The sequence below is a fragment of the Miniopterus natalensis genome, chromosome 1 (assembly GCF_054644295.1).
Source record: "Miniopterus natalensis isolate mMinNat1 chromosome 1, mMinNat1.hap1, whole genome shotgun sequence".
Lineage (NCBI taxonomy): Eukaryota > Metazoa > Chordata > Mammalia > Chiroptera > Miniopteridae > Miniopterus > Miniopterus natalensis.
Genome location: NC_142081.1, coordinates 23,543,312 through 23,561,942, shown reverse-complemented (window position 1 = coordinate 23,561,942; position 18,631 = coordinate 23,543,312). Strand labels below are relative to the sequence as shown.

Here is an 18,631-nt window from a genome sequence, read left to right as displayed (position 1 = left end):
ACCAGGAATCGAACCAAGATCTCCTGGATCCTAGGTCGATGCTCAACCACTGAGCCACACCCATTTTTTTTTTATTTTTTGTAGATATGCCACAGGGAAAGAACTTCAAGTTTTCTGAACTGAGTCATTCTCAATGACTTGATTTTTAAGTTAATTCCTGGGGAGAGAATAGGTGTGAGATTGCTGCAGTGAGAATACTCGCTTACCTAATTTAGCCCATATGATAACTGTATTTCTTATTTAAAGAAATAGGTATTTATTTACTTTCTCTCAGAGATAGACAAATAAGTTAATGATGCAGTTCTGTTAACAAAGTGCCAGATATGTCATAGCTCAATATCAGAGACAAGTTTCATAGTAATATGAATGCAAGTGAGAGAACTATATGACATTCAACGGCAATAATACTGAGTTCAACCCTGGCCGGGTGGCTGTTGGCTGGAGTGTTGTCCTACATACCTAGGTTGCAGGTTTGATCCCCAGTCAGGGTGCATATTGGAGGCAACTGATCAAAGTTTCTCTCCCACATCGATGTTTCTCTCTCTCTTTCTCCCTGTCTCTCTCTCTCTCTCTCTCTGAAAAAAAAAAAAAAAATCAATAAAAACATATCCTCAGATGAGGATTTAAAAATATATACTGAGTTCAAAATAATCTTTGCCACAGTAGTCAGTAATAATCGCCAGGAACCACTGCATATTTATCATCATCTCTGGAGCTGTCCATTCATTTTACGTGTACGAATTTATTCAGTCTTCACAACAGTCCCATAAGCTAGGAGCCCCATTTTATTGATAAAACTAGAGAGGCTATACAACTTGTGCAGGGGCATATACAATGGGAGCAACAAAATCAGGATTCAAACTCAAGCTGCCTGGCCTCAAAACCCTCACTTTAAAACGCTCAACTATAGAAATTTACACTGTAAGCAGGGATTTTATTTCAGTAGTATGGAACCATCCATCACGTTAATGCTGTAAATTGAATTTTTCTTGATTCTGCAGTTTCATTTGTATCTAATATAGGGTGTTCCCCCAAAAATGTATACACACACTTTGAATAATTATAAAGGCAGTGTTTATTAAAATACATTTCATTTTCAAAACTGAGCTATCAGCTGTTAAAGTGAGTAGACATTCTTTTGGGACACGCCTGTACATAACACATTGAAAAAATTTAGAGTTGTATAAAAATATAATGTGATCGTATATTAATATTTTTATTCATTTGAATATATTGAAGTAGCATTAGAAAAGCAATTTAGTTAACTGCCACTTCACTGACAAGGTTGTTCTAGATGCGACTGATATGCTCCCTTGACTCTCTGTACTATATAACCATCTTAAAGCTCAAACCAGACTCTGCCTTATATCATAATCACTTTACATTCTACTGTAAATAACTTGGAGAGCTCCTATCTCAACTCATCATTATAATCCCTATAATACATGAATAGTGTTGAATAACACTTGAGCATAAGTGTCACGTGATTTCCTGAGGCTTGGTTGCAGAGTACACCCTGAAAAAGCCATAACTACACAAAGCCTGACTGACATATTCTCAGTATGACACAAAGCTGAAAAGCCTGGGCCCTATTAGAAGCTTTACCCACCAATGACTCAGTGTGTATGTAAACTTGGTCCTCTGCTGAGCCTCCTTCTGCTAACAGGAAGAAAGATATTGGTGACATCAGGCAAAAGAAGGTGCTATACAGGGCACGGGCACATTATACTAATTATGTCTTTTGACCCTCCTAGTTAAGCCTAACGGTATTCTAATATAAGAGGACTTTTACTCTAATTGCTTAAAAATAAATAAATAAATAAATAAATAAAACCCCAAACAAGAGGTCTTTTAGAAATGCAAAGGGGATTCTTTTTTTAAAGAACCATTTCTCATCCTTTGCCCAAGGTAAAGCAACCCCATAAAACAAATTATGACTCTTTCTTTCTTGACAATGTCATCTCTACTCCAAAGACAAATTTGCTTTCTAATATTTACCTCCTCTACGTGTTTTTACAGATTCCAGCTCATACTGATTAACCACCAAGTTCTGTAAGCTTTACCCCTAAACATATGTGATATCCACTTTCTTTATCACCATCTTTACTAATACAGACCAGAGGGTCTCAGTGTGGTCCCAGAGTCCGCAGCATTAGCAGTAACTGGAGAACTTGCTTCACGTGAAAATTATTAGGCCCTATCCTAGTATTCTGTGCTTTAAAAAAGCCCTCCAGGTGATCCTGAAGTTTGAGTTAGCTCTAACCTAAAATGCCTGAAATAGTCTTCTCACTGGTTGCCATACCCACTCTATTTACCCTATTTAATACATATTCTACGCATCCACAGATTTCATCAATGATTTTCCATTCACTGCAGTGGTGATTTTTAAAACAATATATGGTCTGTTGACCTATTACAGAAGACAGTGAAGGCAATCCAGTATTTAATTTTTAAAAAGTGAAATGAGAAGAAAACACAACATATCAGAAATCATCACATATAGAAGAATTATTATTTTGTTAAACTTTGCTTCAATTGTGTGTGTGTTTGTGCCCCCATAGGCACACGTGTATTTCCTATTATAGGTAATAATTTAAAAGGCTTGAAAGATATTTGCCTAGAGCAGTGCTTCTCACACTTTATTCACACTCACCCAGGGATCTTGTTATAACACAGGTCTAGGAAGGTTCCTGGGACTCTGCATTGGTAACAGACTTCTGGGTGACGGCCAGATGGTCTTGGACCTCACTTCTAGTACCAAGAGCTACTCAACTGAGAACTCTTAGAACACTCCTAAACTTAACTACTTCAGCTTCCGTAACTCATGGCATAGTAAGTTTTTTACTGAACCTGAGATATGGCAGATTTGCAATATGCTAGAAAATTTTACTAAATGTTCGGCGAATTGGGATGGTGGTACTCTAGGTGCTCTGATGGGAAAACACAAATGTTTTGCTTTAACTATGGTTGTTAGCAGTCTTTAAAAACGAGTTTCCTATTTCCTGCCTTAGGAAATGAATAAACTGAGTTAAAATTAGTTTTCTTTGACGATTAATCATTTTGAATTGCCTCAGGATAATCTAGCATTATCTCAGGATGTTAGTTACAAGAACTCTATTAACTATAGGATAATATAAATGGAGATGTGTAAGACGTAGAGGAAAAAATGGGCTCAATTTAATAAGCACTGACCTCAGATTATACTCTGGATATTTTAATTTTTTACCAAGATCCTGAAATGAACTGCAACTTTGGGGAGGGGGGATGTCTCTTTTTCCATCAAAATTGAAGGAAAAATATTATCCTGTTCCAATTAATCAGGCCCAACCCAAAATGTCAATCATGCTGTAATATATTCACAGAGCAAGTAACTTACTAGATACTTACTCTGTGTCAGCCTCAGGCCTACATCCTGGAGGTACAGAGATGACAAGACAAAGACTCTTCCTTAGAGGTACTTTGTCTAAAGGATTCTGTATATTTCAATGTCTCTGCAGCTGATTGGATGAGGATTTCTGGTGGGTCTTTCCTATTGATTTCTAAGCTGAGGGCAGAAACAAGTCTTTTATTTTCTTTGATTTTCCATAGCACCTGGCACAGTGCTCTGCAGGCCATCAAGTACAATAGTTGATAAATGTTGATGACTACTCAACTCTTTCATCCACCAAATTAATAAGTGCATTTGAACAGAATATGAAATGCAGCTGACTAACGGACTGATCTGTGCCATTGTTATCTAAGGGGTGTGGTCAAAATGATACACTCATCTGTGCAGTACAATAACTAGCTATATCACCCTAAGCTTTATAAAAATGTATAGTTCACTGACGACTCACTATTCTTGACTACCCACCTCTCTTCATTTAGGCAGACACATGGGAAAAATGAGAAACCTATACAGCTGACTTTTCTTTTCCCCACAAAAGTAAATTTCCCTCAGATTCCCTGGTAACCTATACAAATATTAAACCATCCTTGCCATCACACACACACACACACACACACACACACACACACACACACACACACAAACGAACTTTGGATAAGGAATCTCTTGCCCTCATCTCAACCCAGGTCTGTTCTTCTATTGGTAATATCTGTTTTTTTGTTTCATGGTTATCAGATGTAATAGGGCCTAAATCTTAAATATCATTTACATTTATTAAAGAAATTTTTTTCTTTCTTTTCAGTTTAAACCATCCACAGTGATCACAAAAAATTAAACTTCACTTTTGATGAGAAAGGGAAAACTGCATAATAAAATATGCAGTTATTTAATTTTAGAACTTGAAATGAAGACAAAACATTGGGATTTGGGGAGAAATGCAAAGATTAAATTAATGGTCAATAACAACTCACAAGAAATCTAGATAATGTAATGATACTTCTATTAGTTATCCAAAACGATTGTGTGCTAAGGAAGGGGCATACTCTTAGTTTGATTATCTAGCAAAAGTTAAAAGAAAGAATTAGGGCATATTTTACAACAGGGACCCATGTGAGGAGAATAGGAAAGTCCATAAAGACTAAATGGGGCCCTGGCAGGTGTGGCTCAGTAGTTAGAGTGTTGGCCCATGCACCAAAGGGTGTGTGGCTCGATTCCCAGTCAAGGGCACATATCTGGGTTGTGGGTTCAATCCCCCATCCTGGCCAAGGCGTATGCAGGAGGCAGCCAATCAAGGTGTCTCTTTCACATTGATGTTTCCCTCTCTCCCTCCCTCCCTCCCTAAAAATCAATGGAAAAAATATCCTCGAGTGAGGATTAACAACAACAACAAAAAGAATGGGAATATAGGCTAATAAATAACTTGGCATCATTTTATAGAGACTCCAAAGCCAATAAAAAGTACTCAAGTACGTCAAAGGGATAAAGTGAGCTAAAGCATAGATGTTAATTGTTTAATAATTAATGGCTAACTAGTTCACTCAAGGATAAAGAGGAAACAGGATGGTGAGACAAGAGAGTCACTCTTTCTTAAGGAATGGGATCTAGAAAGAGTAATTTTGGAGCAAACTCTTGGAAGGGAAACTGGAGTCAACGACTATAGATCTGGATAGAATGGAGAGGATATGCTGGCGTTTTCTATCTATATATGCTCCACCGTTTCCTCTTTCTCTGTCTTCTTTATCTCTCTCCATATCTAACTTGCACTTTCCTCTCCCTTCTTTCACATGTCTTTTCCTTATTGGACAGAACATAAACTGGAATCATTCTTTGTAATGTGTTTTATATATATTTGTAATACTTAATACCTTGTATAGATCTTCATAATATCTTGTATTTTGATAAAGTGAAATCCTCTTTGCTATAAATTTTAAAGTCAAGCGAACTAAGTTATTTAGACATCTACTTCTCTCCTCGACATTCATGTCCTACCCTTTTTAACAACTAGAGTGGCTTTGTGATAATTTCTCTGTGGGGCGATGGCTCTTCATCTCGGCTGCTGTCCAACAAATTCTCTCGCACTGAAGTTTAAGTCCTTTCTTCCTTATCCAATTCTACCCTTTATAGAAAGACTAATTTCCATTTTTATATAAAACCGTTTTTACATAAAATCTACTATTAACTCACCACGCAACTTTCTGTTTAGGATAACTAATCCTAGCTTCCCATTGACCTGTTAGGAGGCAGTATAGTAGCTGGTTAAGAGTACAGGCTCCTCCTGGCTGCTGTGGCTCAGCGGTCGAGCACCGTCCCACACACCAGGAGGCCACCAGTTTGATACCAGGTCCGGGTCCACGCTCGGGGTGCTGGCTCGATCCCCAGTAAGAGGTGTGCAGGAGGCAGATGACCAATGTCTCTCTCTCATCGATGTTTCTATCTCTCCCTCTCCCTTCCTCTCTTTCCCTCTCCCTTCCTCTCTCTAAAATCAATAAAATTTTTAAAAAAAGAAGAAAAAAAAGAGTACAGGCTCCAAATTCAGACAGGCCTAAGTTTTAGCTCTCTGCCACTTACTACTTGTGTGACCCTGGGCAAGCTGCTTGACCTTACCAAGCCTCAGCTTTCTTAGCTGCAAAATAGGCATAATAATTGTACCTAACTCATAAGGTTACTACAATATTAAATAAGTTTAAAGTTCTCAGCATACTGCTTAGTCTATGGTGCTGAAAAACTTCCAACCGTTCTCATTTTTCAATAATATACCTTTAACCAAAGCTTTCCAAATAAGATGGCTTTCTTAACCCTTATACTTTTCAAGTCCCTCTTGTGTCAAAATATGGGACCGTATAGTTTCTAACTACATGCTACACCTTTATTTTAACCCCTGTACCACTCAAGTTGATTTCATGTCTTTAGAATGTCTGCCTCCTTGGAGCTATAGGAAATCTGCTTCTTTACTTCTCAATATCCTTTGAGATAAAGGGTAGGTTACACTATCATTGTCTCTATCTCAACAGATTAATAAATGGGGTCCAGAAGCTTAATGGACTAAAAAGAGGGAAAATGATCAGTGAGAAGGACTACAGTTGGATATTACCATCCATGATGTTTTATTTATATTCTCATCAGCCAACCTTGCTTGGGCTTGCCTGAATTTACTAACTTGCTTTATTTGTTAAATACATATTAAACACTGTGCTAGAATGTAAAAGGTTAAAAAAAGATGTGGTCCCTGCCTTAGGAACTTCCAGAAAACAATAAAATTAATGGTTACCATGTAGTAAGGGTCTTACCCGAGGCATTAGCAGAATGAAATGGGAGCACAGTGGACAGATATCCAAATCAGACTGCATTCCAATTTTTTATATTAATAATGGGTAGAAAAAGGGCTCTGAGTCTAAAAAGAACACAATTCCTACATTCTTTTTTTGCTGCTTCTGGTGTAAAGGGAGACATTAATCTTTTATTCTACAAAGAGGAAGTGATAAAGTATAATGGAAGAACAACAAAAATTGTGGATTTTAAGTTCCTCCCCCACCCGCCAGTCCCTCAACCCTCTGTTTCATGTTTTTGAACTTGGGTAAGTAACTTCACACTCTGGACTTAATTTTGCTTTGTCTATCAAGCAAGTTAATATACTCCATATTCTAGGGCAGGGCTGGAAAAGATCACTGATCAAGGTCCCTCCCACTGAACTCTACAAATTGGATATTTCCTGATCCAAAAAGGCAGGCAGGAATCTTACCAAGGAAGGCGCTAGGAGTAGGAAGCAGGGTCTAGGGAGCAAGGGACATTGAAGGAGGCCGAAGCCAGTTCTCACCGAGAGGATCTTATCACCCTCCTGGAGCCGCCCATCCAGGGCCGCAGCCCCATTCTCTTTGATGCGGCTGACGTAGATGCCACTGTCGTTGGAGACATACTGCTGATCTGTCCCACCGACGATGTTGAAGCCCAGCCCTGAGAAAATCATGAAGGAGTTGTGAAGGAGACAGGGGTGAAGAAAAAGAACGGGATTAGAGAAGAAGAGAAAGAGAGAGGAAAGGCCTAGTAGAGAGGGGAGGCTGGTGAGGCAGACTGATGTAGCTGGTGAACACTCATGGGCAAGGTCAGCGAAGAGTTATCACCAACAGAGGCTAGGAGAATCTAGAGTTGCCCACTCAGATCAGGTAGAACTAAAAATACGAACACAGTGACCAACATGGTTTGTTGAATATAAATAAAGATCTGTGCTAACTCAGTGACAGAATAATGGTGATTATTTTAAGATGTGATTCTGAATCTGTTGATGGCATTCAGTGAACCCAATTCTTGACTTTCCTTAATGTAACAGGGTTAGCTGTGTTCATGAGAAGCAGCTACGCTTTTAACTAATTAGCAAATAAAATTCCTAATTTAGTGGAAGAGAGATTCCTAACCAAACTTTCCCTTCCATACTTCTCCCAACCTTTGGGAGACTTTGGGTATGGCGGTGTTTTGGAAGAAATGGTCTTGGTAGTCTCATTTATTTTTTCTATTTTAAGTTGAGGGGGCAGTAGTGTAAGTGTTGGCAGGAAACCTAGAATTAGAAAAGTAAGTGATGCTTCATGATAAACTAAATCACCAAATTCACTCTTTTTTCCTTTTCTACCTCAAGTGCAAACAACCATATACTTGGGGACAATGATTGCTAAGTTTTATGTGCAGAAGAAGCCTGACTACTCAGTGATTAGCAACGCCCATTTCCCCTTTGCTCCAGCCTCTGGTGACCACCATTCTATCCTTCGCTTCTAAGAGTGACTATATTAAACAGGCACGGGCATAAAATTTCAGTTACACAACAGTAAGTTCTAGATATAGGATGTACAACATTGTGCCTACAGATAACAATAGTGTATTTTACACTTAAAAATCTGTTCAGAGAGTAGGTATCATTTAAGTGTTTTTAACGTAATAAAATAAAAGAAGAAGAAGAAAACTGACTACCAAAGTACTATTTCAATGGACCAACCACTAAGTTGTGGGAAGGATTTCAGTTTATGAAAACCATTGTTATAAAGGGATTTTACCTATGCATTAAAAAGAAAAGAAAAAAACAGAACTTCCCTAGGGTTTTCTTTATGTCAGGTACTGTATAAGTCAAAGCACAGTGCAAAGAGAAAGGAGATAGTTTGGAAACAATTAAAAATCAAAAATCTGGTAGCACAATTGGAAGGACTAGCCATAATCACTAGCCTACTACTGGTTTCAATAGAAAGCAGATACTTAAAGAGACATAAGTGGGCTTTCTAAAAGTTCTCCTCATTGGTGGGATGAGAACTTGCATGTAAAGCTCATAATATTAATATAAGCACTAGAAAATTAATCTGTTATTTAAGAAAATGCATGGCTGAAGAGAGAAGCCGCAGGAAATATTTCACTTAAATAGCATAAGTTGTGCACAGAATATCTGTGGCTAGAGAATGAAAAGAAGGATTTACGATACATGATAGAACTACTTCTGGAAGACGACCACTTCAACTTCCTTGAAGGGTAGGGTATAAAAAAATGTAAGTTACTATATGGTTTCTCTTAGAACACTCTTAATTTGTATTATAGTGGGTGGCCGGGATTGGAAAAGGGATGGTGAGTGGTTATTCGAGATAAGGTGGAAAGGTAGGTGGAGACTACCTTATGGAAGGCTTTGAAATGATTTCAAAACTGTGACAGGTTTGAGGTAGGTGGCTCAGGCCAACCAGCCATTCTCAATACTAGAACAAACTATTTGGAGAAAAATCTTTCAATGAAATCCAGCATCCTCAGTAAGCACTACAGCTGCCTCTGGGAATCTTGGGTAGGAAGCATGTGTTAAGCAGATGAATGCAATACAGTAGTAAGAAAGAGGAGGGACTTTGCTTCTGGTTATTTAAACTTACAGGACAGTGTCTAAACAAGAAGAGCAGAAGAAATCTTACTGAAATTTTCTATAAACAAACAAGTACAGTCTACTCCCTCCAGAAATCACATTATACAGGCATGTTTACAACCTACTGCTGTTTCGGTTGTAAATGAACCACACCACTTACCATGAGAATTCCTAGACTGATTGATGTGAAATCCCTTTCTTCGGCCAGAACATTTACAGAACTGGACTCACTTGCATTGCCGCAATAAACAGAAATCACCAAAGCACTGAGTAGCAGCAACATTACCAATTCAAATCTGGGCCCTATGGATATCTGCATAATCCCCAGTTCATTTGTTCATTAAAAATTACTGGTGATTGGCCCTGGCCAGGTAGCTCAGTTGGTTAGAGCATTCAGATAAGCCAAGGTTACGGATTTGATCTCCAGTCAGGGCCGGCACATACAAGAATCAACCAATGAATGCATAAATAAGTGGAACAACCAATCAGTGTGTGTGTGTCTCTCTCTCTCAAAAATCAAGCAATAAATAAAAAAAGCACTGATGATTTGCCATATGTCAGGCACTGTGTTATGTTCTGAGAAAGACATAAAGCTAAACTGGACAGCCCTTGCTTTAACCACAAACAGAAATTGACCCTTTTCCCTGTCCCTTTCAGATTTTGCAGAAGCAAATGAAAATCAGAAGACCTGCTCACAAATTCAACTCCGTAACTTAACAGATATGCGGACTAAAAAAAGTCATTATACCTCTGATCCTCTGCTTCATTTTCTGTAACATAACAATTACAAATGCTGCCCTCTCTATCTCAAAAGGTAATTGTTAGGGTCCAATTACCTTAACAAATCTGAAAAAATCCTTATAAACTACAGAGCTGCTATATTGAGTAACTGCACTAAGAGTAGTTGTTAGCAAATTAGTAGTACCTGGTACAGCCCAAAACCAGATAGTCTGATAAAGGATGAATAACTACACGGTACGAATGTGAATAAACCTGAAATACGGGAAGACAGAGATGAAAAAGTCCATCTATCTATTAATAGGATAAGACTGGACTGGAACTCAAACTTTTAAGTATGTCTATAACCTGTGACCCAGACATTCTCCCTCATAACTACTATCTAGAAAGAATGGTATTAAAAATAAGCAATAATAAGTCCAACACATTCACCAATCAACTGCAACAGATATCAGCTGGAAACAAAAGGGGAAGGACTATCCCACTGCATATCTGCTGATTTATTGGCTGTGTCCTAGAACAATGAACAGGGTGGACCACATATCCTGGTTTGTTGGTAGTCCTGATATACACACCTGTAATCAAAATATTCCCCTTCAATTTCACAAGCATCTCAGTTTGGATCAATGTGATCATCCTATCTATAAAGGGGGATGTAAGAATATGTTAATCGCAGGATGTTTTGTGATGGTGTAAAACTGATTGTAATCTAGGTGTCCATTCTTTGGGGAATTGGTAACTAAAATATAGTTAAAAGTTAGAAGCATTGAATAATCATATATAAAATAATGGAGGTTTAAAATTTGATGTTGATATTAATAGCACAATATCTTCTCATTAATTAAAAACTCATGCACACAAAACAGTATTACCTACTTACCAAAAGGCATGCACATTTAAGGGCATGTGGAGACACATTAGAGTCAGTAGCTATTAGGGAAGGATACAGGATGAGGTTAGAAATGAAGGGTAAAAATGAAACCAAAAAAGGATCTTGCTTGTACTGATGATGACAATGTCTTTATGGAGCTGAAGGATATAATTAACTCAGTTCTCAGAATCTACGATCCAAATAGGATTAAGGGGAGAAGTCAAAGAAAAAGACCTAGGCTCAATAGGCTTAAAAAAAATAAATTTTAAAATGTGGTGTGAAACACATATCTAAACTGGAGTCACTAATAATGGTGTGTGGGGAGGGGGGAGGGACGAGGGACTAAAATGGAGTCAGGAGGCTATTAAGAAAGTAGGGCCTTTGCAGCCTATGCACCTTTGAGCCTCAGTTCTCAGAGCTGCTATTAAGTTGCTAAATCTGTTGCTAAACTCAGCTCCAGGCTGAGTCATCAATATCCTGGAACAACCCTTCTGTAGACACATATGGACTTTATCTCTTTTCTTGTAGTTTTTGCCTCCCTTATTTGCATATCAGAACTAACCAGGCCTGGTAAACCTAGCCAGTAATCCTTCATTTGCATGAAAGAATTACATTTTGTGATTTTTGCCTTTACGAATCCTTCTCTTTGTTCTCCCCAGAGCACAATCTAGGTCGCTACCTGAATCGTGTATCCTGGGTTGCAGCTTCTTATGCTCATATAAATGCTCTTTACTCTTTACCTCAGTCTGAAATTAATTTGGGTTTACAGTAGCAAGATTAAAATGGGTTGCTTAGTCTCAAAATTTAGAAGTCTCAAACGCAAAAAAACTAAATATGGCATGAGAATGACATCCCCTTTTCCACAGGACTGGGAGAGAAAGAGTGCCTAGTATAAAAGCCTTAGAGCCCGGCCAGGCGTGGCTCAGCGGTTAAGCGTCAACCTAGGATCCAGGCGATCAGGGTTCGATTCCCGGTCAGGGCACATGCCCGGGTTGCGGGCTGCAGCCGATCAATAACTCTCTCATCATTGATGTTTCTGTCTCTCTCTCTCCCTCTCCTTTCCTCTCTCTGAAATCAATAAAGATATTTTTAAAAAATAAATAAATAAAATAAAAGCCTTAGAAAGTTAAACAAGAAATGCCTTCTTGTGGACTCGTTTCCAGGTCTGGACCTTGAGCTTGTTTATGAATAACAGCAGCAATAGTAGCAGCAACACCTAATATTTATTGAGCATTAAATATGTACCAGGTATTCTGCTACGTACTGTACATACGTTACCTCAATCTTCTCACATGAAGTGATTATTACATTTTACAGATGAATTTAAAAGGTGAGGCATAAAGAGATTAGATAACTTTACAAAAGGTCAATTAGCTCTTCTCAAAGAAAAGACACTAAGCCAGGATGTTTGGTTCCAAATGTAAGTTTTAAACCATTTTGCTATACTGTATCTTTGTAGAAAATATGAACAACTGCTTTACAAAAAAAGTCTTTGGGCTGGCTGTGAATAAGAAATGGTAGGACAATTGTTGTAGGACAGTTCCCAAGGGTAGTACATTGCAGAGGAAGAATTGGTCATTCTGGAGTTCTGTCACCTTAGTTGGGGTCTCTACTGCCTACTTTCAGGCCAGGGAAGAAAACCCTTCATTTCATTCAGATTCTTGTCTATTAAATCTAAAAGTTAAAAAGTAGACCATTGTTTAATAATCTGTTATTCCACAAATAATAACTTTGAGCATAATTAAAATGAAACAAAACAGTCCACTAACACAAATGATAATAGCCACTTGTTGAGTTATGACTACCAGATTGACAAACACCCTATTTTCCCCCTATTTAACTGTAGGCCTTTTCTATCCCAAGATAATCTTATAATTTCCCCTAGACATCAATCCAACTCTACAGAACACGCAACCCACTATTTATTTATTTTGTGATAAAATAAACATAACATTAAGTCAAACTGTATTAGACACACAACTCGCTGTTTGTTTAGTAGTAAAATATATGTAACATAAAATTTAACATTTTAACCATTTTTAAGTGTGACATTAATTCAGTGGCATAAAGTACATTCATAACGTTGTGTCACCATCACCACTATACATATCCAGAACTTTTTTATCATACCAAATAAAAACTCTGTACCCATTAAAGAATAACTCCTCACTCCTCCTTCCTCTAGCCCGAGAACTTCTATTATACAGTACTTTCTGTTTCAAGCTTGCCTATTCCACATACTTCATGTAAGAGGAATCATACTATTTTGTTCTTTTGTCTTGCTTATTTCCCTTTGTACAATGCCTCCCAGGTTCATCCTTATTGTAACACATAGCTGAATTATTTCATTCCTTTTAAAGACTGAATAATAATCCATTGTACATATATACATTTTGTTTATCTAGTCATCTGTCAATGTGCATTTGACTGTGTTCACACTTTGGCTGTTGTGAATAATGCGGCTGCCTTAACACTGGTGCACAAGTATGTGCTTAAGTCCGGGAAGATGTGAGCCCTCAAACTTTCTTTCTTTTCAAGACTGTGCTGGCTATTAGGTCCTTTGAGTTTTCACATGAATTTTAGGATGGGGTTTTCTATTTCTGCAAAAAGGCTGATGAAATTTTGACAGAGATTGCATTGAGCCTGCAGGTTGCTTTGGATAGTATTGCTTCCTTAACATTACTAATTTTCCAATCCATGAATGTCAGATGTATTTCCACTTATTTTTGTCTTTAATTTCTTTCAGCCAAATTTTGTACTTTTCAAAGTATAAGTTATTGTCTCCTTGGTTAAACTTACTTACAGTATAAATATTTTATTCTTTTTGATGCTATCGTTAATGGAATTTCTTACTTAATTTCCTTTCCAGATTGTTCATTATTAATGTATAAAAACTTAACTGATTTTGTTTTGATTTTGCATCCTGCAACTTTGCTGAATTTATTATTAATTCTAACAGGTTTTTTGGTACTTTTTTGTTTTGGTGTAGATTCTTTAGCTTTCTACATATAAAGATCATGCCTTCTGCAAATAGAGACAATTTCACTTCTTCCTTTCCAATTCGAATGCATTTTCTTTTTCTTGCCTAACTATTCTGACTAGAACTTCCAATACCATGTTAAACAAAAGTCGTGAAAGCAGACATTCTTGTTTGTTCCTGATCTTAGAAGAAAAACTTTCATTCCTACATCATTGAGTACATTAGCTGTAGATTCTTTGTATATGGCCTTTATCATGTTGAGGAAGTTTCCTTCTATTAGTAGTTTGCTGACTGTTTTTAACATGGAAAGGCGTTACATTTTCTCAAATACTATCTCTGTATCTGCTGAGATAATCATGTGCTTTTTTTCTTCATTCTATTAATATGTTTTATTACATCGATTGATTTTCTTAAATTTCTTTGCATTCCTAGAACAAACCCCAGTTTGTCACGGCACACAATCCACTTAATATGCTGCTGAGTTAAAACCATGTAGCTGTAGGATCAGCCTAGCTTTCTGTATAAAAGCAATTTCTGGATCATGACCACAGAAAGAAGGACCCGAGTAGAACCCAGCAGCTTCACTGAGTTGATGAGATGGGAATCAAAGTTTGGGGAGGTTGGGTTGCTAGAAATTACACGGTAAAGTTCTGGAAAGGAGGGAGTTAGACGGAAAAAAAGGGCTCCAGGTACCTACATGTGTCTTTACCCAGTACTAGGCCATGCATATGTTGAGTGAAACTCTACAAGGCTGGTCAACAACAAAAAAACAAGCAGGAATTTGTATGTTGAATAATTCTCAGAGCTCACACAAGGCAGGGAGACCTTCAAGTTCTGACAAGCCAGAATGGAAATCCTCAATGATTCACTTGGAAATTCAGTTGACATCCACTTAGAACATACCTCATGTATAGGGTTGAACTGTCCCTGAAGTGAATGCTACTTCAGAAGCACCCTAGAAAAGCTTACAAAGGGGCCTTAAAGAAATCAAACTCACCTGCAAGTTACTTAACTGCCTGCCAAAACAAAGATCAACAATTTAACATTAACCATGTTAATGAATGAAAATAAAATGCAGATATTCAACGACATAATATTCACAGCCTCCAGAATCTAATTAAAAATTACTAACATGCTGTCCTGGCTGGGTAGCTCAGTTGGTTAGAGTGCTGACCCGATACGCCAGGTTGTGGGTTCAATCCCAGGTCAGGGCACATACAAGAATCAACCAATGAATGCGTAAATAAGTGGAACAACAAAGTGATGTTTCTCTCTCTCACCCTCTCTCTTTTCCTCTCTATCTCTAAAATCAGTAAACAGATTTTAAAATTGTTTTAATTAACATGCTGAGAAGCAAGAAAACATGACCCATAGTCAACAGAAAAGCTGCTCAATAGAAACAGAACCAGAAATAACACAGGATGAAATTAGCAGATGAGGATGTTTGAAAGACTATTACAACTAGGCGAAAATAATTAAAGAAAGTCAAACGTAATGAAAAAATGGAAGATTTGTTTTTCATCTTTAATCCATTTTGAGTGGATTTTGTGTATGGTGTGAGATAGTAGTTTGGCTTCATTTTTCTGCATGTGGCTGTCCAGTTTTCCCATCACCACTTGTTGAAGAGACTATCCTTTCCCCATTGCATATTCTTAGCTCCTTTCTCATAAACTGACCATACATGCATGAGTTTATTTCTGGACTCTGTCTTCTGCTGCACTGATCTATGTATGAAAATGAAAGATTTAAAAAGTAAATAAAACATACACTTGAAAACTCATTCTGAAAAGAAAAATACACCAAATGTGATTAACATCAGATTTAACACCACAGCAGAAAAGGTAAGTAAACTTTAAGAAACCGTAGTAAAAATGAATTCGGTAAAGTATCAGGATACAAAATAAATATCCAGAAATCAGTTGCATTTTTATACCTTAATAATGAACTATCAGAAAGGGAAACTAAGAAAACAATCCCATTTACAATTGCATCCAAAGAAAAAAATACCAAGAAATAAATTTAACCAAGGATGTAAAAGACCTGTACTAGGAAAATTATAAGACACTGAAAAAAGAAATTGAAGAAGATACAAATAAGTGGAAGCATGGAGAGGAAGAATTAGCATCATTAAAGTGTCCATACTACCCAGAGCAATCTATAGGTTCAATGCAATTTCTATCAAGATATCAATGGTGTATTTCACAGTTCTAGAACAAATATTCCAAAAATTTATATGGAACCACAAAATATCCTGAGTAGCTACAGCAATGTTGAGAAAGAAGAAAAAAGTTGGATGAATCATGCTACCTGGCATTAACCTATACTACAAGGCCACAGTAATCAAAACAGCATGGTATTGACATAAAAACAGGCATACAGATCAACAGAACAGAGAGCCCAGAAATAAACCCACACCTATATGGTCAATTAATATTTGACAAAGGAGGTAAAAATATACAAGGGGGTAAAGACAAATAAATGGTGCTGGGAAAATTGGACAGATACGTGCAAAAAAATGAAACTAGACCACCTTCTTACACCATACACAAAAATGAACTAAAAATGGATTAAAGACTTAAATGTTACATTTGAAACCTTAAGGATCCTAGAAAAAAACACAAGCAGTAAAACCTATGGCAATATTTTTTCTGGGCAAAGGAAACAAAAAAATAAACAAATGGGACTACGTCAAACTAAAAAGTTTTTTGCACAACAAAGGAAACAATCAACAACATGAAAAGACATCCACTGAATGGGAGAACATATTCACCAATGATACATCTGATAAGGGATTAATACCCAAAATTTATAAAGAACTTATAAAACTCAACACCAAAAAAACAAACAATCCAATTAAAAAGTGGGCAAAGGGTCTGAAGAGACACTTCTCCAAAGAAGACACAGAGATGGCAAATAGACATGAAAAGATGCTTCAGGTCACAAATCATCAGAGAAATGCAAATTAAAATCACAATGAGATATCACCTCACACCGGTCAGAATAACTATCATCAAAAAACCAACAAACAACAAGTGTTGGCAAGGATGTAGAGGAAAGGGTACCCTCACGCACTCCTGGTGGGAATGCAGACTGGTGCAGCCACTGTGGAAAGCAGTATGGAGTTACTTCAAAAAATTGAAAATGGCCTGGCCGGGCTTGGCTCAGTGGTTGAGTATCAACCCAGGACGCAGGAGATTGTGGTTCGATTCACAGTTAGGGCACATGCCCAGGTTGTGGGCATGATCCCCAGTGGGGGCATGCAAGAGGCAGCCGAACAATGACAACTCTCTCATCATTGATGTTTCCCTCTCTCTCTCCATCTCCCTTCTTCCTTCTTTTCCCTGAAATCTGTGAAGATATATTAAAAAAAAAAAAAGAAAGAAAGAAAATTACAAATGAAACTGCCTTATAACCCAGTGATTCTACTTCAGGGAATATATCTGAAGAAACCCAAAACACTAATTCAGAAGAAAAAATGCAACCCTATGTTCACTGCAGTGTTATTTACAATAGCCAAGATTTGGAAGCAGCCCAAGTGTCCATCAGCAGATGACTACATAAAAAAGCTGTGGTACAATTACACAATGGAGTACTACTCATCCATAAAAAAGAAGGAAATCTTACCCTTTCCAACAGCATGGATGGACCTGGAGAGCATTAGTAAAATAAGCCAGGCAGAGAAAGACAAGCACCATATGATATCCCTCATATGCGGAATCTAATGAACAAAATAAGCTAACAAACAAAATAGAAACAGACTCATAGATAGAGAACTGACTGACAGCTGTCAGAAGGAAGGGGAGTTGTGGGGCTGAGTGAAAAGGGTGAAGGGATTAAGCAAAAAGAAAGAGAAAAAGAAAAAAAAAATCCACATAGACACAGACAATAGTATGGTGACTACCAGAGGGAAAGGGGGTAGGGGAGGTAGAAGAGGGTGAAGGGGGGATAAATGGTGATGGAAGGAGACTTGATTTCGGGTGATGAACATAAAATACAATATACAGATGATATGTTATAGAACTGTACACCTGAAACCTGTATAATTTTATTAACCAATGTCACCTCAATAAATTCAATTTCAAAAGTAATAAAGAAGTAAATTCAATTAAAAAAAGTTAAAAGAACAACATAGTAACATATGCAATAATAATAGCAAGTGGTTTAATATATATGTTACTGGAGTTCCAGAAGGAGAAGGAGAAGAAAAAGGAAAACAGTAAAAATACTTGAAGAAACTGGCTCAAATCTCATGAAAAATATAAACAAATACATCTAAGAAGCTCAACAAACTCCAATCAGGATAAACACAAAAGGAACCAATGACAAATCATATCATAATCACATTGCTCAAAACCAGGTATAAAGAAAAAATATTAAAAGTAGTCAGAGGAAGAAAGGACACATTACATACAAGGAGTAAAGATAAGAATGACAACGGACTTCTCAAAAACTAGGCAAGCCAAAAGTCAATAAAACATAATCTTTAAAATGCTAAAAGAAAAATACAAGTCAAGTTAGAATTCTATATCCACTGAATATAGCCTTCAAAAAGTAAGGTAAAATAAATACTTTTTCACAAGAACAAAAGCTGGGAGAATTTGTTGCAAACAGATCTACACTATGAAAAATGTTGAAAAAAAAATTCTTCAGATGTAAGAAAAATAATATTGAATAAAAATATGGGTCTATATGAAGGAATGAATATCACCAGAAGTCATAAATAAATGGGTAAAATACAAGCTAAAATTTAAAGGATAGACACAGATATACTAAGCAGTT

General features: G+C 37.1%; 1 protein-coding gene across 1 annotated transcript in view; it reads right to left on the bottom strand.

Annotated features, from left to right (window-relative positions):
* The window catches only part of LOC107536248 (synaptojanin-2-binding protein), a 38,528-nt gene that overhangs the window by 9,782 nt on the left and 10,115 nt on the right, over window positions 1-18,631 (bottom strand). Inside the window, exon 2 of the mRNA XM_016211901.2 lies at window positions 7,203-7,339. Within this exon, the coding sequence (XP_016067387.1) occupies window positions 7,203-7,339 (137 nt within the window). The remainder of the gene's footprint in view (window positions 1-7,202; window positions 7,340-18,631) is intronic.